The sequence below is a fragment of the Xenopus tropicalis genome, chromosome 6 (genome assembly GCF_000004195.4).
Source record: "Xenopus tropicalis strain Nigerian chromosome 6, UCB_Xtro_10.0, whole genome shotgun sequence".
Taxonomy (NCBI): domain Eukaryota; kingdom Metazoa; phylum Chordata; class Amphibia; order Anura; family Pipidae; genus Xenopus; species Xenopus tropicalis.
In genome coordinates this window covers 70,945,587-70,972,397 of record NC_030682.2, presented here as the reverse complement: position 1 = coordinate 70,972,397, position 26,811 = coordinate 70,945,587, and the positions used below count along the sequence as shown (strand labels likewise).

The window sequence follows — 26,811 nt, the reverse complement described above, 5'->3', positions numbered from 1 at the left end:
AATTCTGAAGAAATTAAGTAATTCCAAGAGTGGTTGGTACTTAGCATTTTTTTCCAAAAATGTATGTTCTATGTTCAGTGAAGACCTTGTAAACATGTTTTAAAATAATGTTTGTAGGTTCTGGTATGAATTGTTTTGACATTTGATTAGTAGTTCTCCCTTATGAAGAATGCAACTGTAATAAATGCCAGATATTTTCTTATGTACTGTACCATTAATACAATCCCTAGACAGTTTTTGTTCTGCTAAAATTGTACAGTATCTTGGACAGATATACAGATGTACATTGTTCAACAAAGGTTGGATTTTGATTTGAATAAATGGCTATTTTAGCAATGCATAGTTTTAGTCTATGAGCACATTTAGAATGATGAAAGTAAACATCTGCTTGGTTATATACAAAATCAGGATAAGCTTACATTGTTTTAAAAACTTTTTCTTTTAAACTGTACTGTGCTCTTTTATGCAAAGTAGATGGAAATGCTATCTCAAAACAAAAAATAAATGGACAGCCCATCTTCAAGGCCAATATTACACTGGCAATTCCAAACATAATCATGGTTCCTGCACTTGATGAAGTTCAACAGACCCTTAACAAAGCTGTGGAAAATATTGTTAACGTTTCCAAAGGAGTGGGACAATGGAGTAAAGAGAGAATGTCAAAGGTGTGGTTGATTTCTAAGATGTTATTTTTAATAATATAAAACTTTAAAGATGATAAAATATTTTGTCTGCTCTCTGATTTTTAGAAGAATATACTTGAAAGAAAAATTACAGCAATGCGGGGCAACAGTAATGATAGTGATTCCGAAGATGTCATCGTTGAGGCAGGAGGAAGAAGCACTCATGGTAATTTGTAATTCTAAATGTAAATATTCTGCCCTTTGAAATAATAAATCCTCAGATACACTACTTGCAGTTTTTATTTCTGTATGTGGATTAAGTTACCTGATTGAGAGCACTGGCATTTCTGTGTGGCCCTGCAGTTAATAAAGCTCTATTCTTGTAGATGCAATGCATGGGTGCATTAAATAAACCAATATCCAAGCTACTAGTGGCCAAAAATTCCAATAAGGTTTTAGGTTTACCCCAGAAAACCATACATTTTTGGAAAGAAAACATTCTGGTGAATTCTAAAAAAGCATATGCCCTTTTATTATGAAACTACCAAGCTGCAATTCTTAAATTACTTCCTAAATTTATTGCTTTTCTTTTTTACGTGTGCATGTCTGTCGTGCACACGCACAGGGAAGGGGGGCGTGGTAGGCGGGCCAAGCTGACCAGGTTGCATAGGGCGGCTTGCCCCGGCACTGGTTTTGTGCCATTTCAGCTACTTTATGTTTAGTACAATTTTTACTGGAAAAGGAATATTGTGCCCTTTCTATAAATGTGGTTTATTTTTTAATCATTTCCACTCAAGCATTTATTATGTTTTAATAGCATCGGAAATATTGTGCACAAAACATTGCAACTTTATATTTTTTATTTAATACTTATTGACTACATAACCAAGCAAATTCAAGCCATTCTGTACAAAAATATCAAAGGTTCAGTGTGCCTAGATATATTTATACATAGTGACAGGGGATGAAGGTTTTTTGTGTACTTGTGTGCACAATATATAATGCCTTCATACACAGACTACCTTTTAACAGAAAAATATAAAAAGGTGAACATTTTAAACCTTTTGAATCAGAAATATTTTGCTTTAAGTGGACAATTTGGCCCATTAGTCTTGTTTTGGGACAACAGAGTATATACTTAAATAATTAAAAGTTTATTTTTTTCTTATATAAACAGACCAATATAATATTTATGTATTAATGTATTTTTCACAATAATATTACAGCTTATGCTAGTAGTGTTGCTTTTAGGCAGTCTTGACATGAATATTTTTTATTTTTGTCTTTTAGAGAACATTTCTGAAGTGGCATCTATCAGCACAGTTGCTTTTGTTCATAACAAAAACTACTTTAAAAATGTTTCTGAAAACAAAGAGATTGTTAAACTTTGTTCTGTACTAAGTACATCTATTAACTCAACAAAAAAGGTAATGCTATCAAAACTTAACTTTCGCATGGATTTTATAAACTCATTGCTGGCATCTCTTGTAACTACAGGTATGAAATCTGTTATCTGGAAACCCATTATCCAGAAAGCTCCAAATTACTGAAAGGCCTTCTCCAAGAGTCCATTTTAATAAAACAATTTACATATTTAAAAATGATTTCCTTTTCTTTGTAATAATAAAACAGTACCTTGCCCAACTAGGATATAATTAATACTTGTTTGAAGAAAACAATCCTATTGGTTTTATTTAATGTTTAAATAATTTTTTTGTAGACTTAGAGGGAGATTTACTAAAACTTGACTTGGTATTTTTTAGAATATATTTTCCAAAAAATGCAATTTTTTGAACCGAAAAAAAAAAAGTTAAAATTTGTGATATTTACATGGCTGTTCATTTCCATGAGTCCTCTTTAATTTCCCCAAACAGGAAGTGCTCCACCAGCCATTTTAGGAGCAATGTGTCTATGTTTCACACAAACTGGCTGAAATGGAAAACAATTATGTGATTAACTTGAAAATATTGGAAACAGAAAACAATAATTGGATTAACTTCCCCTTGAAAGTGTGTGAAATAGAAAACAATGATGGGATTAACTTCCCCATGAAAATGCGTCAAGGACATGCTGTCACTGACTACTCTATTCCTCTATTATTCTAAGCTTCCACAGGACTCCAGTGGTTTCTCGGAAGCTTAAGCCTGGCGTACTTTTTGTCAGTCTAAAAAAGTCTTTATACTTATGGGAGCGTCTCTTATGGGAGCATCTCCCATAAAGTCCATTTTAAGCAAATATTTTTAAAAATTATTTTCTTCTTTTCTATAATAGTAACTTGTACTTGATTCTAACTAGGCTGCATAAATTCATATTGGTGGGTTGTTTAATGTCAAAATGACTTAAGATATGGTGATTAAGATTATTTGGAAAATACCAGGTCCTAAACATTCTGTATAACAGATCCTATACCTGTAATAAACTATACCAACATGTGAGCTGTTCATTTTTTGCAGTAATTCTTTCAGTCTTCGAACAAATAATTAACTTTAATTTTCTTTGTTTTTTCAGGAAGTTTTGACTGCTCTGGAGCGGTTTAAAAGTTACCACCACATATGGCAGAAAGACAGGGACAATGTTATTGAGAAATTTGTTTCTGGCAGTCCCTTGTTATCAGAATTTGAGTCTCAGATCCTCCACTTCCGTGATCTTGAGTTGGCAATCAATACTGAACCAGAATATATTTGTGTTGGGATCATTGCTCTGTTTACTGGTAAGGTTTTTTTGGGGGCTGGTTAAAATATTGTTAAGCTACATAAGGGCTGGCTTATTTACAAGGGCCAATGAAGTTTGCTAAGTGCAAATTTCAGGTGCAATCTGCCTGTTATTTTACCCAGAAAGCAGGTTTTTTTACCCTAATTCCAGCTTAATTATGCATTGATGCATAATGCGATGCATCAAAATTTGGGCAGGTGTGCTTAAACTTCAACACAAATTGGACACAATTGTACTGTGTTGTGTCCATCTTTCCATCACTTTCATTTTTCTTTTTTTTTAATTCTCCACCTGATTTTTTTTTTATGCAGGCCACTCTGGTTTCTCTATGTCAGTGATTCCCAACCAGTGACTTATGAGCAACATGTTGCTCACCAATCTCTTGTATGTTGCTCCCAGTGACATTAAAGCAGGGGCTTATTTTTGAATTCCTGGCTTTGGAGCAAGTTTTGGTTGCATATAAACATGAAGCAAGTTTTGGTTGCATATTATTTATTAAGGCATTGTTCTATATTTTGATGTGCAGCTGCTGGGGTGATGTAACATAGCCAGGGAAACATGTGGAAAGTAGAATATATAGAGAAGAGTGTTTTCCGGTTGCTCTCCTGGCCCAGCGTTTAAGGAGAGCAGCCAGTAACCAGGAGGTCCTGGTTTAAACCCAGGGGTTTTCTGGCAGGCTGCATTGAAATGTGTGCAACCAGTGAATCATGTGCAAACATAATAACTCTAGACAGCAAGGCAGAATGAATGTGTAGACTAGGTAATTTATGCCTTTGGGAAGACACACCCTTTAATAAGGTGGAATATTATTCAAACTTATGTTACATACATGCAAACTTAAGTTACATACGTGCAAACTTATGTAACATACTTATTTTACTGGCGGTGGAGGCGTTAAAGGTAGACAAAAAGTGAGAAAACCTTTTTACACTGCAAAGTATATACTAAACATTGCGAATCAGTAAACATTGTAATTGTAAATATTTTTTTTTAGCTGATCTAAAATTGGCATTGACGTCAGAGACAAAGGCTTGGATGGTTGACCTAGGTCGTCACTGCAACAAGAAATATAGATCTGAAATGGAAAACATATTTGTATTTATTGAGGAAATTAACAAGAAGCTAAACAGACAGATCAAGGATTTGGATGATATAAGAATAGCTATGGCTGCACTGAAGGAAATCAGAGAACACCAAATCACATTAGATTTTCAAGTGGGGCCCATTGAGGTAATTAAACACGATAACAAGTTTAACTCCCTGTAAAAAGTTAAACAGTGAACAGTTCAATGTGCCTAACACTGGCAGCATATACTAATATTCACTACTTTAGAATATTTGCAATATCTTACCACTGATGAGTGGGCCATTTTGGGTTGATCAATGCATACATCACTCAGGTATATGATAGGTTCAAAAGGGTCCTTGGAGTAAAGTTCACCACTGTTGAAAGTAGTCATTACATTGGGGCTATTGTGGTTTAAAGCATAGAAGGGGAGAATATAGTGTATGCTTGAGATACACTATTGACTGTAAACATTTTAGGACAAAGACAGATCTTTGTGTTCTAGTAAATTATCACTAATTTGTTTGCTATTTACAGTAACTGTTCATAAACTTTTTAAATTTGGGTATGTTAAATAAAGCTTAACATTTCTTCTTTAGGAGTCCTATGCAATGCTGAACAAATATGAGCTTCTTGTTGCAAAGGAGGAAACTGAAAAAGTAGACACACTTCGCTATACCTGGGAAAAACTACTTGTACGGGGGAACGAGGTGCAAAATGAATTAATGGCTATACAGCCAAACTTCAGAGGGGAGCTGATAAGCACTGTACAGACTTTTATTCAAGATTGTTCTGAGTTTTACTCAGATTATGAAATGGCAAGTAAATGTTTTTATAACTTAAAGCTAAGAATCAAAATGATGGCTATTAATTAGCTATTTGGCTATTGATTGTTTTTAAATGTAGTGAATATAGATAAAATATATTTAACAAAACTGCTTTCCTAACCGCTTTTAAGAAACTCACGTTTTTTATGCACAGGCTTAAACAAACTTATGGTTCAATTACAGCCAGTGGAGAATTTTGTCTGACATGTAATAGGATGGTTATACAATATAAAGGCTATAGCAGGTGATAATGCCTTGGCCAGCCAGCCTTAGACAATGCTAGGTGGCAGATATATCAAAATTCTAGCTTGCGTATATTCTCAATTTGCAGAAAAAATCAAACCCATGCAAACATATTCTCTGAAACCTTGAATAGTCAAGATTTATTAAAGAGAAATGTCAAAAAATTGCAAGAAAAAGTAGGCAAGTAAATGTTGATGACTTTCTGGAGGAGTCAGTGGGAATTGTCTCAAAGAACTATATTTTTTCTAAGTTTATTTAAAAGAATACTGTCGTGGAAAAACATGTTTTTTTTTGTTTTTTTTTAAACGCATCAGTTAGTTTAGTAGAGCTACTCCAGGAGAATCCTGCATTGAAATTCATTTTTCAAAAATGCAAACAGATTTTTATATCTAATTTTGACTTTCACACCGTGTGCTCTGATAAACCGCAATCACACTTTACTTCTGCGCTCTAAATTGGAGTGATATCATCCCCTACCTTTCCCCCCCCAGCATCTAATCAGCAGAACAATGGGAAAGTAACAATATCAGTAGATATCAGAATAGCACTCAATAGTAAGAAATCCAAGTCTGGCTCGGGACTCCTCCATTTACATTTAAGTAGAAGAAACAATGAGTGAAAGCAGTTATAATCTAAATCTGAAAACGGCACAATGCACTTAGATGGCTGCCTACACACCAATATTACAACTAAAATATACATTTTTTGATTCAAGAATAACATTTTCAATAGTAGAGTTAATTATTTTTTTTAATCAAACCAAATGTCATTTTAAGGAACTTTCCAATGCATTCATCAAAAAATCATGTAAATGTAATCAAAAGCAATGTTTAAGTCAGAAGTAGTGATAAGCGAATCTGTCCCGTTTTGCTTCACCATAAAATTTGCGAAATGGCAAAAATATTCACGAAACGGCAAAAAATTCTCAAAACACATTTGTCGTATGATTTTTTTTGTCCCCCACGTCTTTTTGTTTTGTTGTCCCCTTTTTGAGGTGGCCGCGCTAGAAATATTCTTCATTTTCCAGGGTGCCATAACAATGTGCTCTGATAAACCATGCCCAATTTGATGCACAGCAAGTTTTTGTTACGTGCAGCAAATTTTCCCGTGGCAAATTTTCACAAAGTTTCGTGAAACAACGCCAATGACGAAATGATTCACTAGTCAGAAGTGAAACAACAGTGCACAGAATAGAAAAGCGGGGACAAATACTTCTTCCAGTAGCATGTACATTTAGAAATAATTCTAAAACCATTAACATGTTTAATTTGTGAATATTGGGAAGCTGCTTATAATTACTCTTTCACAAAAGTGGCTTAAGTTTCTCTTCAAGGGACAATACATCTAATAATTGTGGCACTAGAATAACATCACCATTGTAAAAACAAACTATGGTTTAAAAATCTGGATTTATTATTTACTTATTTATTTTTAATCTGCCAATAGAATGGACCAATGATTGTTGGCCTTGCTCCACAAGAAGCTAGTGACCGTCTGATCATGTTTCAGGTAATTCCTTTACATTCCTAAACTGTAAATTATTTCATTGATATTCATTCTACTCTACATTGCTTTCTTGATTATTTTCTGGTGATTCTTAAAAGTTTTTCTTTATATGCATATTGTTTTCAGGGGACCAAAAAAATTTGGAGTAAAATCCAGGAAAATGTAAAATCAGGGGAATGTCGTAAAAACCTATTCTTCAAATACTCAAAAGATGTACACACTGGAGCAAGTTTACTTTGAAACACAATATTTACTTTTTAATAACAAGGTTTAATCCTTTTACTGCCAGCTGTTTTGGTCAAAGCAGAACTTGTATTGCCAGATAGTTTTTGAACATTTTGCACTGTTTCACTTTAGGGGCCTTTCCTCGGGAGGACTTTTTGTTTACCCAGGAAAACAATATATTGTTTTTTTTCAGAACAACCTAAGCTTTCAAAATATGGTAGAATTTTTGTGTAATTCCAATTCTGTAACAAGATATAGGCTTCTAAATGTCTAAAAATGCAAAAAAAAAATCAAATTTTCCATAATATAAACACACATACTAGAAACAAAAATTATTTTATGCACGAAAATACAACTGATTTGGAAAGTCCCATGTCTCCTGAACGTGCCAATACCAAATATATATAGTTTTATGGAGATTTCTCACTTGTATAGGTCAAAAACTCCCAGCAGTACACTACCAAATTTCCAAAGCACTGCTCCAGAAAGCAGATTTCAAGGCCAAAAATTCCACTAACAGAAGGTTTATCCCAGAAAATTGTACATTTTTGGAAAGAACAGATTCTGGGGAATACAGAATAGGCACAACTGTCTGTCTACTCCAAACTATCAAGTCGCAATGCTTTCCTAAAGTTATTGGTTTTTATCAAAATTTGTGATTTTTTTAAAAAATTGCTTCAAAGCTTCCAGTCTATAGTATCTTATCTCCTACAGGTCATAAAGTAACCAAATAAAACACCATAAATATGAACGCCAGGGGTCCACTGAACAGTTTGATGCCCAATATGTATAGGTTTAGCTAAATATGTGGCATGTAGGGGCCCCAATGTGAACATACCCCCATATGATGTATCATTTCAGCTCCTGCAAAATCAACACATTTACATCCTTTATGTGGGATAATGCTACATAAAAAGTACACTCACCCCAGAAAGCCATGTATTTTTGGAAAGTACACATCCCCCCGAATCTATAATGGGTAAACATTTCTTTTTGCTCCAAAGTACCAAGCTGTAAAGCTTTCCTAAGTTTGCAGATTTATATGACATTTCGAAAATCGCATAAAAATGTTGCAATTTGCCGCATTTATCTCTCACAATTTCTTGATAAAGATCAGATAAAGGCAAATCACCCCAAATAGGAACACCTATGGTCTACTGAACAGTTTGATGCCCAATATGCATAGATATACCCAAGTCTGCGGGTATGTACTGAACCCAAAATGAAAATAGCGCAGAAGGATTTCTCGCCTGCCTGCTCAGCTTTTGCACACAGAGCCCCCTGTCAGTGTATTATGTGCCGAAACTTCCCCTAACTATACAGAGACCCCCACAAAACCATATATTTTTGGAAAGTACACATTCTGACAAATCCAACAAGGGTAAAGAGTCCTTTCTACACCAAAGTACCAATCTGCAAAGCTTTCCTACTAAAGTTATTGGTTTTTATGACATTTCAGAAAATCGCCTAAAAATGTTGCAATTTGCCGCATTTATCTCACACAATTTCTTGCGTACAAAGGCAAATCACCCCAAATAGGACCACCTAAGGTCTACTGAACAGTTTGATGCCCAATATGCATAGATATACCAAAGTCTGCTGTATGTACTGACCCCAAAATGAAAATAGCGCATATGGATTTCTCGCCTGCCAACTCAGCTTTTGCAAACAGAGCCCCCTGACAGTGTATTATGTGCAGTAACCCCCCCCTAACTATACACAGACCCCCAGAAAACCATATATTTGTGGAAAGTACACATTCTGATGAATTCAAAATAGGTTAATTTTGTACACCAAAGTTACACCTGGCAAAGCTACGCTAAAAACAGATTAGGAACACAGGGATAAAATGCGATAAAACCACAAAAATTGTGCAAATCAGTGAAACAACAAAATAAGTCACATGACAGTGTAATTAGTGGTCAGAATATCTGATCCAATAGTCAAGCTGTCAAAATAAACAGTTTTTAGGTAAAAGAAACTAAAAACAAAGTGGTAAAATGAAAAAACAAAACAAAAAAAACCCCAAAGTGTTTGTGTATACATGTGTGTACATGTGTAAAAGTTGTGTGATAGTGTGTAAGTGTGTATATGAGTGTAAATAAGTGTATAAAAGTGTGAAAAATGGAAAAAAAAAAACTGCTAAAATGTGTGCTGTAAGTGTGTTTAAATGTATGTAAGTGTGTATAAATGTATGTAAGTGTGTGTGTAAGTGTGTAAATGCAAAAAAACCCAAACACCTTACCTGTCTGCAGCACCCGATCGCCGCTTCCTCCTCCAGTGGGCCGGCGCTAGGGGGGGAAATAGGAAGCAGGAAGCAGCAGACGCGATGCAATCGCATCTGCTGCTTCCTGGAGGGTCCTGCGACACGATCGCTTGCAGGACCCTCATGACAGCCCCCCTGGCACGTTGCCCAGGGGGGCTGTCATCGATAGAAACTCTCTGCAGCGGCGGCACATGGAATATTTTCAAAAAATGTGAATTACAGTAGAAACCTCAGCTTGGGGGCATTCTTGACAAACCTCTATGTAGGAAGGTTATATTATTGCATTGGGTTCTGGTTAAATGTAGAACAAATGTACTTCTCCACAAAAATACTCCAGAATATATAGCATTTAGATTTGACTATGATTGGAAGCCTTTATTACAGGTCGTGACTTAGCATGATAAACTACCGTGTGTTCTAATTAATGTGTAAACAAAGCAATCACATGCATGTTTAAAAATGTTGTGTTTGAATAAAAATGAATACAGATAAATGTGTGCATACTTTTACTGCAAGGTATAGCACCAGTAGTTTTATTACTGTATCACCAATAGTGTTTGAAATGTGTATTTCTCATATATGTTTGCAAATTGGCAGTGAAAATTTATATTTTATTGTTGTAGAACCGATTTGATAACTTGCATCGGAAATACATAACTTACACTGGGGGAGAGGAGCTTTTTGGTCTTCAAGTTACTCAGTATCCTCAACTTTTGGAAATAAAAAAGCAACTTAACTTGCTGCAGAAACTGTATGGCTTGTACAACAATGTCATTGAAATAGTGAATGGTTATTATGATATTCTGTGGTCTGATGTGAATATTGAAAAGATCAACAGTGAACTACTAGAGTTTCAGAACAGGTAAGGCTGATTGAAATGTAAGTGTGGATAATATGAATTGTATTACCACTGCTGTCTGTATTTCATGCTTCTTACTGACCCTTAAGACTTTAAACACAAATATAACAGAGATCTTCATCAAGAAAAAGCACAAGCCTGCCTAATTCTTATAACAGTGTGCAATATTTTAAACAGAAGTGTCTGATGCTTCAGACACTATAGCATTTTCACTCAGTCTGACAAATTGAACAAATTACTGCATTATACTTCTATACTTTGATTCTCTATATAAACATTCCAGCTGACCTGGGTTGTGGTATGAATAAATCTTGGTTTAAACATTAGGCATTATATTACAGAATTTTCCTCTGTTGTTGCTTTCTTTAGCAAGCTGTAGAATTCAACCTATTGTGGTTATTGTGCTTATTGTAAGAGCTTTAACATGGGATGTTCACTGTAAAAAGTACAACATGTACAAAAAATATTTTTGCTCTGCAAAGAAAACCTTATTTTTAATAATAAAATGTAGTAGAGCAGATGTTATGTGAATCAATGTATAACTTAATAATGTTGCCATGGATTGTTAGCATACTAACAGTATGTAGTGTAGCAAAAATGTTTTGCTAGGTAAGCAGAATACAAATTTCAAGAACTAAGATAAGTTTTGTTCTCTGGAATTAATTTTGGAAAAATTGCCAAACCAGCAGATCTGATTTGGCCACCAAAATAGTCACTATTTAATGGTTGGTCACATCAAACTGATCTGACTTTTAAGGACTCAGTACAAGAAACTGATTTTAAGGGGGACCTGTGCAAAGCTGTTGACTGCTTGACTGATTTTTTGCTTAGCCTAATTAATCATTATGGACACCTGTAAGTGTTCATATCTATGCTTCTTCATATCTGCCAGTTTGTGGGTACCTTATTGAGGCTCCTGGAAAAAGGTAAGGAGCATAACTAGAGATACTATAGTAGCTATTTATAATCAAAGCAGAATTAAATAAATAGAATAAAAGGCCCTTGTTGCTGATTTTATGGTGCTGGGAAATCTCCTTAGTAGTGAACCTGCGGTTTGGGTTGAAATTTGCTCATTCAGGTTGGGTGCGGGTCAGGCTGGGAGCCTACACTCTTTCTTTTGTTGGTTAGGGTTGGGTGTGTGTTAAAGGTTTGATTGGTAGGGTTGGGTGCGGGTTGATTTTTTCTGACCTGCACATCACTACTCCTTAGAGAGAGGGAGAGGAGGGCAGGGGACACTCTGATCCAACTGGTTCTTGTGGAAGGGAAGGGGTGCATAATAATGATGTGGGCATTTTTCTGTTTTTTTTCCAGCACAAAAAAAAACATGCATGCAAAAAAATGCATGGTGAAATTCTATCACTGATTTGTGAAGATTTTTTTTCTGCAGGCAAAACCTATACGTTCACTGTGAAATTGTACTAACAGAAAAAATTGCTCATATCTAATAATGGACAATAAAATATTTACTTGTTTGAGTGTTTTATTGGCCTTTGTACATGTGTTATTAAACATTAATTACTTTTTAGCTACTGTTTTTACATGGACATGTAAGCAGTACAATAGTATTGTTGTATCGACAGATGCCGCAAGCTTCCAAGAGCTTTAAAGGAGTGGCAAGCTTTCCTAGATTTGAAGAAGACAATAGATGATTTCAGTGAGTGCTGCCCTCTTCTTGAACTCATGTCAAACAAAGCAATGATGGCACGACACTGGAAGCGTATTACTGATGTGACAGGACATAGCTTTGATGTGGAAAACGAAACCTTTAAGTTGAGGAACATTATGGAAGCCCCCTTACTAAAATGCAAAGAAGAGATTGAGGTACTGCACAGTCAGTTCTAATCATATTTATATACAATTTTAAGGAGGATGTTTAAATATTTTGAGGGACTGTTATGTGGAATGTATAAAAATATGCACATATTGCACTTCTTTCATCTGTACAACTGTCTACTTCTGCTCTGTACATAACTGCTGCTTTGCCAGGGCAGTTGTTTTTTTATAGGGTCTTGCTGTTGCTCCAGTTGAATATTACTTTTGAAGGGTTTGTGTACACCCCTGTCCTACCTGTGTGCTATCTGACTGAAAAAAAATAAATTTTATTGTGGAAGTTTTAAATATGATTGAATTATAGAAAGACATAGTATTATATGTAAAAACCTTGTGAAATATGCCATTTTGCTATTTGTGATTCTTTAGTACAGGTACTAAGGAGGTAACTTATCCTTCCTGCTACACAGGGCATTTAGAAACTCAGAGAAATTAATATATAAAATATAAATTAAATATATGAGGTGGGACTATCAATATATAACTGAAGGATGTGTTTTTCTAGTATCAACCTTATAGAAGTGACACCTATGTATATGATACCCCAAAATAATTTGTTGTTAAAGGAAAGGTAACACCAATAATTTTTTTAAGTATTTAAAATATAATGTAGAGTTGCCCTACCCTGGTTTAGAAGGACTACTATAGTTTAAATAAATACACTGCTGTGTAGCCATAGGGACATCCATTCAAGCTGGAAAAAAGGAGAATAGGCATAGGTTACATAGATGATAATGGATAAGCTCTGTAGAATACAATGGTGTTTTACAGAAGTTAACTATTCTCTGCTATATAACCTGTGTCATTTATCCCTTTTTTAAATTTGAACAGCTTTTTATATAAACTAAAGTAGTTTTTCTGAAGCACACATACCAGTTTTACCAGTGTAGGGCAACAGTACATTATAGTACATTATATTATAATTACTTTGATACACTTTCATTTTTTTGGTGTTACTGTTCCTTTAAAGTATTATATCCATTACATTTATAACATTCTTAATTTTCTAACCCACTGATCTAGTGTTGCAAATACATCATGGGTCATTAATGCCAGTGTAGAACTAGGTATTCTGGTGCCCTAAGCAAGTTTGGCAACTAGTTCCCTCTCAACCAATACCTATTCTTAGAAACTTTTCAATTGGTCTTTGTTTTTTATAGTTTGTGAATTATTTGCCTTCCTCCTCTTAATCTTTTTATTTCTCCTTTTTTTTTAAATGCTCCTAAATTGTGCAATGAATATTATGTTATCAGTAACCTGTTTTTTCCCGAATGTAGGATATCTGCATTAGTGCAGTAAAAGAAAAAGACATTGAACAGAAATTAAAACAAGTGATTGCTGAATGGGACAACAAGACATTTACTTTTGCAAACTTCAAAACTCGTGGAGAACTACTTCTGAGAGGAGACAGCACATCTGAAATTATTGCCAGTATGGAAGACAGTCTTATGATCCTAGGATCATTAATGAGTAACAGGTATAATAATGGAAAAAGTATGTCATTTAAAGCAGTAATCAATTTATCTAGGAAAATGCTGTCTACCAAGGGTTTCTGTTCCCCGAAATAGTTTTGCACGACAGCTTCTAGGACAACAAATTCCATACATAAACTGTTTGAATCTGATATTTGTATTAAGTGGTTGCTAAAGTTTGTACTGCTGATATAAAATGTTTAGTTGAAATAACTCCATGTATTTGAATAAATTCTATTTATCCAGTTTACATTTACAGTAATAAGGAGTGGTAATTAAATTTAAAAAATTAGCGTTCCTTAAGTTTCAATTTACAGTTTTGATTTTACAAATAATGCTTTATCTATTGCAAGTGTTGATGAGCTTCATATGTGATATAATATATGTATATATTTATATATAGAGTATATGTTTTATGACAAACAATGCAATGGGTATTGACTTGTGCACACTGAATTAGTACATAAGGTGCTGGTAATCACCAGTAGATGTCACCTGAATATCAGTAAGTCAGTACTGAATATCGGTAAGTAAGATTATGATTTCAGTCCCTGAGCTGGTGTGTGAGATAAAATCAGTATGGAAAAACACTACTAATTATCTCTGATGAGGTAAAAAAATCTTCTTACAATCCTGATACATTATAGAGAATATATTGTTTAGGTATATGGGAAAGCAAAAACCCCAAACAAATGTAAATAATGTGTATGTGTATATATATATATATATATATATATTATGAAAATATATGCAACCCTTAATATGAGGTACCCAAACAATTGTCACCGCCACAGTGACCAAAATATATAAAATTAGAAAAAAATGTATTAAAATCTATTTTAATAGTCTATTGTACCAAGCAGCGCAACAATTCGCAGTACTCAGATCAACAAACACAATATAATCTGTAATGGTACTACCATTTTTAAAGTGCAAAACAGGAAGTTACCACTAGCATATTACATAATTATCAAGTTTTAACATATAATATTAACACCTAGTTTAATATAATTGCACAAATCTAAATTCAGTCATTCTCAATATCCCAACCTTAGCTAAAAACTGAAAAAAACCCCCAGAATAAATAAAAAAAAACTGTAGAACCAAATGCTTTTTATTAAAAGACATATAAATCATAATCGATCTTAAATTGATGGATCCAACACACCTTCCTTTTTCTTACTATTAGCTTCCGGTTTCCCCCACGTCTAGGTGGGGGAACTTGTTCCAGTCAGTATGTCAAACCTCAACATAATGTTTGGAGACAGGCAGTTTAATATGGCCCCTTCTTATAGTTGTTATAGTGTTGTATGTAGTTGTAATAGTGTTTTTATCTGCAATGTGGTCTCACCCACATAGACACATTGAAAAGTATGTGCAGTTTGGGGGTGCCGAAACATAATGTCTTTCTTTACATAGCAACATTGATTACGTGATAAACAAGGGAACATTTCCCATGATTTCGGACTAAAATATATGTTGATTTTCCATTGTTTTCCCTCTCTGATAGGAGATCGATGGAGGTTTATAAAATTCTTTAATTTCAGGGCAAAGCAATTCCCAGTGCTTCCCCAATGCAGAGGCCACAGCTTCACTGCTCCCGCTATACTGTGTAACAAAGGAAATGCATTGCTCATGTTCCTTATGTCGCATCTGGTGTTTAAAATGCAGACCTTTGACCTATGACGAAACTATTACGTCATAGGTCATAAAACTGACTTAACATAATATTTACCCCTAGTACTTGTTTTTACCTCATTTCAAGACAGGAATGGCAACCAGCAGTGACAGCAGAAATAGGCTGGAATATCAGAACAGGAAGAATATTGTATAGAAGCTTGATGAGTACAGTCAAGGATCTAGCAAGGGTAATCCACCAAAAGTAGATGTGGTTTACAGTTCACAATATTAACCCTGACGCAAACAACTTTGGAGAAGATTGGAAACCAAAATCCAGAGAAAACCTAAAACAAAAACCCAGGCAAACCAGACTGCAAACAAGAATGCAGTTAGTAGCTGGGCAAGAAAGAGAGAATTAGACAACAACACAGGAACAACCAGTAGCCTTGCACTGGCATTTATGTATACTAGATACCATAATACCATACTATTTAGGGCAGGGAGATGTGTTAAATTTCGAATTTGAGTATTTTTGAATTTTGCCAAATTTGGAAAATATAAAAAACTTGGATGCTTTTTTTATGGAAATTCAGATACGATACTGAAGGTCATTTAAGGTAAAAAGGTAAGGCTAATTTGACACGTCTATAAAAGCACAGGGCTTTTATAGACTTTGTGACACAGGAGCATACAACATAATAATGTATGAGTTTAGGCATTAATAGTGGGAGAGCATAGAGGTATCTCTTCATAGCACAGATAACAAAGAACTGCTCTTACAGCCAAACAGGTGGCTCTGTCTTTAAGGCTGTGGTAGTAGTAACCAAGTCTAGCTTGAGGACAGAATTCATCCAAGTCAGGGGGGGCTGTGGGTAAATCTGCACACACAGAATGTATTCCTTATCACTGTGTTATTTATGTAAAAACTTTATCGTGTACAATCATGCAAAAACCAAACGAAAATCTCATTCTACTCCTTATTAGTGATAAGCAAATTTTTTCGCCAGGCATGGATTCGCAGCGAATTTCCGCATTTCGCCATCAGAGGATTTCCACATTTCGCCATCAGACAATTGTTTTGCAAAACTTCTCTGAAAATTCGGCGTAGAAAAATTAGCCATGCGTCAAAAAAAATGGTTGCGCATCAAACTGAGCGTGGTTGCATCAAAATTGGACAAAAAAATTGTGCGACAAATGCGTTTCGCAAATTTTTCGGCATTTTGTGAATTGTCTTGCTGTTTCACAAATTTTATGCGGAAGCGAAGGAAGACAGATTCGCTCATCACTACTCCTTATTTCTAATGATTCTTCAAGATCTTTTTCTTGAAAACTTAAGTTTTAAAATAGCTTGAATTTTAAAAATACTTGCTTTAAGGTGGCAAGTTCTTCTTCAAGTTTTTTTCATTTAATAAATCTTGAGCAGTCGAGTTTAGAAAATTTTGAATTTAAAATAATTAAAATTGAACTAAATTTGCCCCTTGAGGGTTGATTCACTAAAGTGCGATAACGCGTATTGCATGGTTTTCTTGCGTTAAAATAAATGCGAAAAAATGCGCGATTCGCTAAAGTATTATCGCATGCGTTAAGTCACATATCACGTGCGTTAATTAGTGCGCAACCGCATGCGTTCATTTAATATTAACGCATGATTCACAAACACTTGTGCTAAATATCGCATTAGTCTGTGTGAAAATTAACACCGACTTGGAGCAGGCGGTAAAAAAAAAAAAAAAATGTACAGTTCATGAGCTTTTGGCAAGGACTTTGCAGTGTGATTTATTCAAGTATGTGTTGGCCCTAGAGTGATGTAGCCTCCAGTTTGCAGGGAAATGGTAATTTTAAAAAAAGTAGTTTTCCGAACATAATGCTGTGTATGGCTAATATGGAGTGCGTGCGAAAAGTAGCGCACATGCGTTAATTAGCGTGTGCATCAAGTAGCGTGCTGCGTTAATTAGCGCACGTTGCGTCAAATACCGCATGAAAATAGTCTTCGTGACTTAAATAATACAAACAGCATCGTGTCTAAATTAACGCAAATATCCTTTTAGTGAATCGTGCCTTAAGATGCGAAAAATAAGATGCGATAAAATTTTTAACACATGCTATAAATAGCGCTCGTTTTAATGCACCTTAGTGAATCAGCACTATGGTGTTTATAGAAGCAGAATCAATTTGAAAGTTTAAGGCAATTAATAACACCTAGCCTCTTATTGTGTTTTAACAAGCTGTTATTTGTTTTAATTTGTGTTTTCAATAGTTATATGTAATTATATTTGCTATAAAATTGTTTGGTTGCTCCTGTGTTTTTAACTATGACATATCTGATATTTGAAGGTACAATACTCCATTTAAAGCACAGATCCAGAAATGGGTTCATTACCTCTCAAATACAACAGACATAATAGAAAGCTGGATGACTGTGCAGAACTTGTGGATTTACTTAGAAGCTGTTTTTGTAGGAGGTGATATCGCAAAGCAGCTTCCAAAGGTAAGTTTGTTTATGCGCCTCTTCACTAAAGTTTCCTGGTCAATATATGTGCATTTCATTTTTCTAAGTGCCTTTGAATCAAATCTATTTAAAAAAGATTTAAACTAAATAAAATTTAAATACATTCAAATTTAAATAAAATATAATTAATTGATTAATGTTTTCTTACTTTTAAGAAAAGGAAATACTTTACAACAAAAACTCATATTTCTTAAACAGTTTCTTCTGCCAGAACATTTGCCTTGTAGGCCTGGGGGTTTAAAATATTTTGGACTCCCGTAATACAGAGCTTGTAGTGCTATTGATAGTTCCCGATATATATCCAGAAAGCTCTGAATTACTGGAATGCCATCTCCCATGGTTTGCCATACCATAGTTAACCCGAGTTTAAATTCCACAACTACTATGCTTTGGCACTTTGGCCCCCTGCTCCCTGTTGCTATCTATTGTATGGCACCTCAACCTCTTTCCATTCCACCTAGTATTAATCACAAATCTGAACTGACAGGGGGAGTCCAGTTCTGCAAAGTTACAAAAGTGGTCAGACTTTGCAAAAGATGAACTTTATTGTAATTGTTGGGTTAATATTATGTAACTAGTGAAAATACTCCCCTACTCAATTCGCAGGTTGGGTTATCCCTCTGGGGTCACTGTCCCCTCCTCCACTACACACTTCACTGCACAGATCATTGTCCATTTATGGTCACTTCACCATTTATTTGGATACACTGCCAGCCATTAACTTTGCAACATTGCAACCTAGGCTTGCTTTTACATTTACATTAACATTTATTTATAAAGCGCCAACATATTCCGCAGCGCTGTACAATAAGTGGGTTACATACATTGGACATACAGAGTAACATATAAAGCAATCAGTTACCGATACAAGAGGTGAAGAGGGCCCTGCCCAAAAGAGCTTTTGCTTTTCCCTGCTGTTGAATTGCGCATCTGCACTGAACCCAGAATTGGGTTTCTGAAACCATAAATTGTTGGTGGGACTTATTAATAACAATGGGTGTGGCTTATAAATGTGAGTGGGGCTTATTTTGGTGCACATAGCACTCCACCTTTTTCACTCCAATTCAAGGATTGGCTCTATCCTTTTCACACTGTAGTCATCAGTAGTGATAAGCCAAATTAATCACCTGGCATGCATTTGCATTGAATTTGCGTGTTTCACCATTGGCGGATTGTTTCACGAAATGGGTACAAAAAAAAATTCTTGCGCACATCAAAAAAATGACACCTGTCAAAAAAAATTGCAGCTAAATGGGCAGATTAGCTCAACACTAGTCATCAGAATACTATTCTCTTTTTACATTACCTATAGCTCTATACTAAGAGGAAAAAACCCCACAAAGTATGTTTTCCAAAGCATAACGAAAGGGGATTCATGTACATGCTCTTTATTATAGGGAGTGAATAGATTGTGACCAATGTGTTTGCTTATGTAAACTGTATGCCTGGTAAGAAATGTTACATTTGCAAACCTTTCTGTTCATGTAATACATTTTTTTGCATATACACCTTTGTTCAGGTTTTGTGTTCTCAACATGACCAATGTACAGTGCATAATTCCCCACCACATTTCATATCTCTTATGAATAATGGTATTGTGCTATTTGTCTGGCAGTTTAATGTTCAGGCTGCTCTATGTTTCTGGCCCCATTCGTGCCCTTTATCAAGTGTTATCAAGTGTGGATAAAGGCCACGAAAGTGGCCTGAAACATCTTGTGTATGGCATAGCATCAAAAGTGCTTTTTTGCAGCATCAATGCACTTTTTTGTGCTTCCCTCTACAGGTGTTTGAAAGAATGTAGCAGATTATACAGACCTGTCTTGCTGAAGGAGCCTAGCATTTGCAACATTGTTTAAAAAGTAACAACCAAGCGTTCAACAAATGCTGCTTTCAAAAGCAATTTCATTTAAAAATAACTTTAATAACACTAATAATTTTTAACTAGAAAGGGAAGTTTGAGAACATCATGTTGGGTTGAAAAATGTGAAGTCACTGAATGAAATCTGATCTGTTGTTGGCTCTGCCCACGTTTTCTAACTTTGGACCACAGTTATATAGTAAAAACTACTGTGCAAAGTTTGGGGACCCTGGTTTTAACAGTGTTTGAATGGCAGCAATTTAAATTTCCCCACTGAAAGTCAACAAGTGACATCTGATTGGCGGTTGGTGGCTGCAAAGTTTAGGGACCTTAGGATTAATAGTTAAAGAACAGTAGCAGTTTAAATTTAAACCAATAAAAGTCAATAAGTAAATTGTGATTGGTGGTTGGTGGGTGAGCCCATTTTTTCTAACCTTAAGTCAAAGTCACCCAGTGACAAACAGTGGGCACCCTGGCATAAATAGTGTGAGAATGACAGCATTTTAAATTTAAACCAATAAAATTCAAAGGATGAAATCTGATTGGCTGTTAGTGGCCCAACCCACTTTTCCTATTGAACTGCAGTCCCCCAGTGACCAGCTTTGCAAAAAACACTTCTAACCTTGCGTCAAAGTCACCCAGTGACAAACAGTGGGCACCCTGGCATAAAAATTGTGAGACTGACCGCATTTTACACTTCACCATTTTGAATGGCAAATACCGAGTGACTAACTCTGGAAAGTTTAACAACCCTGGAATTAATACTTAAATAATGGCATCAGTTTAAATATAAACCAATGAAATTTAATGGGTGGAAATGGATTGGCTCCACCCACTTGTTCTAACCCTGAATATGTAGTCAGCCAGTGACTGATTGTGTAACATTTGGGAACTGTCAGGCTTACCTCTGCCAGATGCTTGGATTACAGGAAAGGATGACTGAAGCACTCCCCTACGCTTCCCACTGAGTACTCAGATCCTGGATATGCAGACAGGGTGAGCTCAGATGAGGAATAGCAGAGGTGCTAGTAACTGGTGCACAGGTCTCTGCTTGGTGCGGGAAGCGGGAAACAGGTAACAGGATCAAGCAAAGCGAAGTCAGAAGGCAGGCCGTAGGTCAGGACAGGCAGCAAACAGGAGTATGATGAACAAAGCCAAAGGTCAGGACAGGCAGCAAACAGGAGAATCGAGGTACAAAGCCGAAGTCACAAACCGGGAGTTCAATCAAGGATCAGAAGGGAGCCGAAGTCGGGAGAAAAAGCAGGGGTCAAAACCAGAATCAGGAACAGGAACCGCTTAGTGTCAATCAGTAAAGACGATCACATCGCACTGGACTGAAGGCCGCGGCGTCTTTTTAAACGCGATGCGCTTGTTTTCGCGCAAAAATGCGCTGAAGCGTGCGCATGCTGACGTGACTGCGTCAATGCGCGCGCAGATACGCACGGGTGCACGTGAGTAATCGCGCATGCGCTGAACGGGTGGCTTAGCGCGAGCAGTGCGGATCGCCTGACATTGCCCCCCCCCCGAGGTGCGACCTCCGGGCGCAAGTAGGTGCTGGTTTTTCAGGATGTTTCTTATGAAAGTTTTTTACCAGCAAGGGAGCATGAACATCAGATGCAGATTCCCATGAGTTTTCCTCTGGTGGATACCCCTTCCATCGGATTAGATATTGCAACCGACCTCTTCTTATTCTTGAATCCAAAATTGATTGAACTTCAAACTCCTCAACACCTTCGATAGAAACAGGATCGGGGGCTTGGCACTTCTCCCCACAAAGCGATTCTTAACCATCGGTTTTAGCAACGCAGCATGAAACACAGGATGAATCTTGTAGGAAGAAGGTAATTTCAACTTAAAGGCTACCGAGTTGACTTGTTTTGTGATCGGAAACAGGCCAACAAATTTCTGACCTAATTTCTTAGTTGGGCACGGAAGTTTGATATGACGAGTGGATAACCACACAGAATCTCCCAACTTAAATCCAGGATCTCTTCTTCGCTTGCGATCCGCAAAAAATTTAACATTTCTTTGAGCCTGTTTCATAGCAGATTGAATTATTCGAACATTATTAGAAATAAAGGAAACTCTATCCTGGACCGCTGGCACTGAAACTTCTTTTGGAAAATTTGGAAGAACTTGTGGATGAAACCCAAAATTGGCATAAAAAGGAGTCTGTTTAATGGAAGAATGCACAGAATTGTTATATGCAAACTCCGCTAGTGGCAAAAGTTCATACCAATTGTCTTGTAAAAAGGACAAAAAACAACGCAGATACTGCTCAAGGGTTTGATTAGTTCTTTCTGTTTGACCGTTGGATTCAGGATGGAATGCAGTAGAGAGAGCAAGTTTTATTTTTAAAGCATGACAAAGGGTTCTCTAAAATCTGGAAGTGAATTGGACCCCGCGGTCGGATATAATTTCGTCCGGAACCCCATGTAGATGAACCACCTCCTTGATGAAAACTTCAGCAGTGGTTACTGCAGACGGAATACTGGTGAGAGGGATGAAATGTGCCATGTTGGACAGCCGATCAACAACCACAAAAATAGTGTTAAAACCATAAGAGTGAGGAAGTTCAACAATAAAGTCCAAGGAAACTGAACCCCAAAGTCTGTCAGGTATAGGTAATGGATGAAGAAGACCTAAATGTTTAGATCGTGATTCCTTAAAACGGGCACAAACTTCACAAGACAAAACATATTGATTACAGTCTCTGATCATTCCTGGCCAATAAAAAGATCTTTTAGATAAATCAATAGTCTTGCACCCCCCCATGTGACCTGCTAATGGATGATCAGGAATTAACCGAAGAACATCGAACCGTAAAGCGTCTGGAACAAAAATTTTGTCCTTAAAAAATAGAAGACCATCTTTATTCCGAAGTTGATCAGAAGGAACTACAGAAGAGGATTGTTCCATCATCTTGGCAACTAGATCAGTTTGTAATAACAAAAAATTTTGAGTACTTAGGATGGTATGAGGTTGAGTTTCAAAATTCTCATCATGAAACATACGAGAGAGGGCGTCGGCTTTATGATTTTGGGATCCAGGTCTGTATGTTATTTGGAAATTGAATCTGGAAAAAAAATAAGGCCCAGCAAGCCTGTCTTGGTCTTAGACGCTTGGCTGTACGTAAATATTCCAGATTTCTCTGGTCTGAAAAGATGAGAATAGGGTGGGAGGAGCCTTCTAGATATTGACGCCACTCTTCAAAGGCTACTTTGATGGCCAGAAGTTCTCTGTCAGAAACATCATAGTTCTTTTCGGAGGAGGAGAGTTTTTTTGAAAAGAATGCCACAGGATGAAGAAAATTCTGAGAACCGAACCTCTGTGAAAGGACAGCTCCAACAGCAGTCTCCGAGGCATCCACTTCAACAGTGAACGGTAAAGAAGGATCAGGATGTTTGAGGATAGGAGCAGACCGCTGAAACCTTCTTAGGGTCCATGAGAATCCCATCGGTTGAGATGATAAAACCAAGAAATTCAATAGAGGTCTTGTGGAACTCGCATTTTTCAAGTTTAGCAAACAACGAATGTTCTCGTAACCTGCTGAAAACTTTTCTCATATGAATCTCATGTTCTTTAATTGAAGAAGAAAAAACCAAAATGTCATCCAAATAGACTATAACGAATTGATCAAGGAAGACTCTAAAAATGTCATTAACGAGGTGTTGGAAAGTAGTGGGGGCATTACATAATCCAAATGGCATCACGAGATATTCAAGATGACCGTAACAAGACCTGAAAGCTGTCTTCCACTCGTCTCCCTTACGAATTCTTACCAAATTATACGCACCACGTAAGTCCAAATTGGAAAAAATTTTAGCCTCTCGCAAATTCTGGAACAATTCTGGGATTAAAGGAAGAGGATAACGATTCTTCACAGTGATCAGATTCAATTGCCTGTAGTCGATACAAGGTCGTAGCGAATGATCCTTTTTTTCAACAAAGAAGATACCGGCCCCGGCTTGAGACGTGGATGGACGAATGAACCCTTTTTCAAGATTTTCATCAAAATACTTTTTCAACACAATCAATTCAGGCTCAGACAAAGGATAAATACGACCAAATGGAATGGAGGCACCCGGCTACAGATCGATCGGAGAATCATACACCCGATGAGGAGGAAGAGTGTCAGCACCTTTCTCGTCAAAAACATCTTTGAATTCATGGAGGTAATTAGGAACAACTGCAAATTGAGAGTCAGCTGCAGGAGACACTGCCAACGAGTGAGAAATCTCTAACAAATGAGAAGAACAAGTCTTAGAATCAAAATGAATGTCCCCAGTGTTCCAATTTATTGATGGGTTGTGCAGTCTTAGCCAAGGAAACCCCAGAAGAATAGGAAATAAAGGGGAAGCGACAACATCAAATGAAATGGTTTCAACATGTTTAGAGTTCAAAAACACTTCCCATGGCAAACTCTCTAAGGTAACAGGACCTGAGGTGATGGGCGAACCGTCGGCTGTCCTCAATGATAGCGGTTGCATCTTAGGTCGAGTGGGCACAGCATGTTCTTTAATAAAGTCTAAATCCATAAAACAACCGCAGGCTCCCGAATCAATGACCACTGTGCTTTTGAGACAGTCCTGAGGCCACTGTAAAACAACAGGAAATGAAAGAGATGTTTGTTCTCTGAAAGTCACACAAGAAGACATTGCAGGACATCTAGTCTTAACCTTTGGACGGGTTGGGCAGTCCTTCAGGAAGTGACCAGGTTGACCGCAATATAGACATAAGTTTAACTGGCGTCTACGGGCACGTTCCTCAGAAGATAAGGCAGACCTCACTAGACCAATTTGCATGGGTTCAGAAGTGTCAACCGCAGAGGCAGCAGCTTGAAAATTCCCAGAGGTTCTCGGGGACAACCAAGAAACTGAAGAAGGCTGAAGACTTTCTGCACGTCTTTCCCTCAAGTGGCGATCAATCTGGACGGAGAGGTCAATGAGATCCTCAAGACCCTGAGGAACCCCCACATGGGCCAATTCATCTTTCAGAGTTTCTGACAGCCCAATGCGAAACTGATGTTTTAAAGCCTGCGTATTCCATTCAGAATCAGCGGCATAGCGACGGAAATCAGACACATATTCTTCTACAGGCCTTTTACCTTGTGTTAAGGAGCGTAGAGACGCTTCAGCAGTGACTTCTCTATGGGGGTCATCATACAGCTGAGCCATAGCATGATTGAAGGTATTAGCATCAATAAGGATAGAACTGCGACGCTCCAACAACCGATGAGCCCACGTCTGGTGTTCCCCCGATAACAAAGAAATCATCACCCCCAACCTTAGTTTGTTCTGAAGAAAAGGTATAGGGCTGAAGAGAAAATAACAGTTTGCAGCTATTAACGAAAGTGAGAAACTGACGTCTGTCTCCAGAAAATTTATCAGGAAGCGGTACCTTGGGTTCAAAAGGACATCCTGTGTACTCAGCAGAAGGAGAAGCAGACATAGAAGGCACAGCAGGTGGAATGGGGTTAGATGGATCGCTCAGCCCTTGAACCTGGGTTTGTAACTGCTGATAACTTCCTTGCAAGTCTCTCACAGCTTGAGTCAGTGATGCCAATTGCTGGGATATTTGGTCAAAAGGGGAAGCAGCAGATTCATCAGCCGGATCCATCTTTATCGTGGCAAAGTGATACTGTCAGGCTTACCTCTGCCAGATGCTTGGATTACAGGAAGGATGACTGAAGCACTCCCCTACGCTTCCCACTGAGGACTCAGATCCTGGATATGCAGACAGGGTGAGCTCAGATGAGGAATAGCAGAGGTGCAGCGGCGTCTTTTTAAACGTGATGCGCATGCGCTTGTTTTCACGCAAAAATGTGCCGAAGCGTGCGCACGCTGACGTGACCGCGTCAATGCGTGCGCAGATACGCACGGGTGCACGCGAATAATCGCGCATGCGCTGAACGGGTGGCTTAGCGCGAGCAGTGCGGATCGCCTAACAGGAACCCTGACCTAAAAAGTGTGAGAGAGGCAGAATTTTAAATTTAAACAAAAAAAAAAATCAATAGGCCAAGTCTGAAACCTAAAAATGCAGTCCCCTAGTGACCCTGGTGTTAATACTGTAAGAATGGCAGCAGGTTGAATTTCCCCATTGAAAATCATAGTTAAAATCTGATTGGTGGCCCCACCCACTTTTTCTAACTCTGAACCGCAGTTTTTTTTTGAACCTCAATAAGTTTCTGACTGCACAGCGAGTTTGGGAGCTGCTAGCGAGTTTTGCATGTAATCTAAAGTGTTGCATGTAAATTTAAGTGTATAGCAGGCGTTTAAAACAAAAAAGGCGTTTGAAACTTAAAAGGCACTATACAAGGGATTGCACTCGGGAGACTGTAAGTACCCAGTTGCAATATGAGTTGCAGTATGATTGCTGGTGTTACTCAGTGTGCATCTTGTCGCATGTATGTGGTCCTGGAGCAGCAGTTCCATGCAGCATTTACTTGTGAGAGATGCAGGTGGGTTTTCCTCTTGGAATCTGAGGTGCAGAATCTAAGGGGGGAACTGGCAGCACTGAGGGCAGCTGCAAACATGGGGGAGAACAGGAGGCTCACTGAGCAACCACTGGCAGGGGCCGGTGTAGTGGGGGGGGGAGAAGGGACAGTGGAGGTTAATGAGGGAGACAAATTTGTAACAGTTAAGAGGGGCAGTAGGGGACACAAGGGTAGGGGGGCTGGTTCAAAGCTTGTACAAACCAACAGATTTGCCGCGTTAGGTGAAGATGCTGGGGAAGGCAGCTCTGAGCTGGCATGTATGGAGCAGGCTGACTCTCAGAGCACCCTGGGAGCCGGCACCTCTAATACAGGTGGGGGGAGTAGTGCTAGGAAGGGAAGGCAGGTTATAGTTGTAGGGGATTCAATTATTAGAAAGGTGGATAGGGTAATTTGTCGCAAAGACCCTACATGCCGAACTGTGTGTTGCTTGCCTGGTGCTAGGGTTCGGCATGTGGTGGAACGAGTGGACAGATTGTTGGGAGGGGCTGGGGAAGACCCGGCGGTCTTGGTACACATAGGTACCAATGACAAAGTTAGAGGAGGGGGGGAAGTCCTCAAGAACGATTTTAAAAAGCTAGGTGCGAAGTTGAGGGCGAGGACTTCCAAGGTAATTTTCTCAGAGATATTACCTGTGCCACGAGCAACATTAAGAAGGCAGCGGGAGCTCAGGGAGATTAATGCGTGGCTGAGAGATTGGTG

The 26,811-nt window shown here is 37.5% G+C and overlaps 1 protein-coding gene across 3 annotated transcripts in view; it reads left to right on the top strand.

The window, feature by feature from the left end:
• Positions 1 to 26,811, top strand: part of dnah5 (dynein axonemal heavy chain 5) — a 251,633-nt gene that overhangs the window by 117,630 nt on the left and 107,192 nt on the right. For 2 of the 3 annotated variants that reach the window (XM_031903686.1, XM_012965451.3), the window contains exons 21-31: positions 475 to 665; positions 750 to 849; positions 1,914 to 2,050; positions 3,132 to 3,333; positions 4,330 to 4,565; positions 5,001 to 5,219; positions 6,918 to 6,980; positions 10,092 to 10,330; positions 11,908 to 12,148; positions 13,435 to 13,634; positions 17,584 to 17,737. In XM_031903686.1, the coding sequence (XP_031759546.1) occupies positions 475 to 665; positions 750 to 849; positions 1,914 to 2,050; positions 3,132 to 3,333; positions 4,330 to 4,565; positions 5,001 to 5,219; positions 6,918 to 6,980; positions 10,092 to 10,330; positions 11,908 to 12,148; positions 13,435 to 13,634; positions 17,584 to 17,737 (1,982 nt within the window). Of the gene's footprint in view, positions 1 to 471; positions 666 to 749; positions 850 to 1,913; positions 2,051 to 3,131; positions 3,334 to 4,329; positions 4,566 to 5,000; positions 5,220 to 6,917; positions 6,981 to 10,091; positions 10,331 to 11,907; positions 12,149 to 13,434; positions 13,635 to 17,583; positions 17,738 to 26,811 lie in introns of all 3 variants that reach the window. The other variant, XM_031903687.1, reaches the window with a different exon arrangement.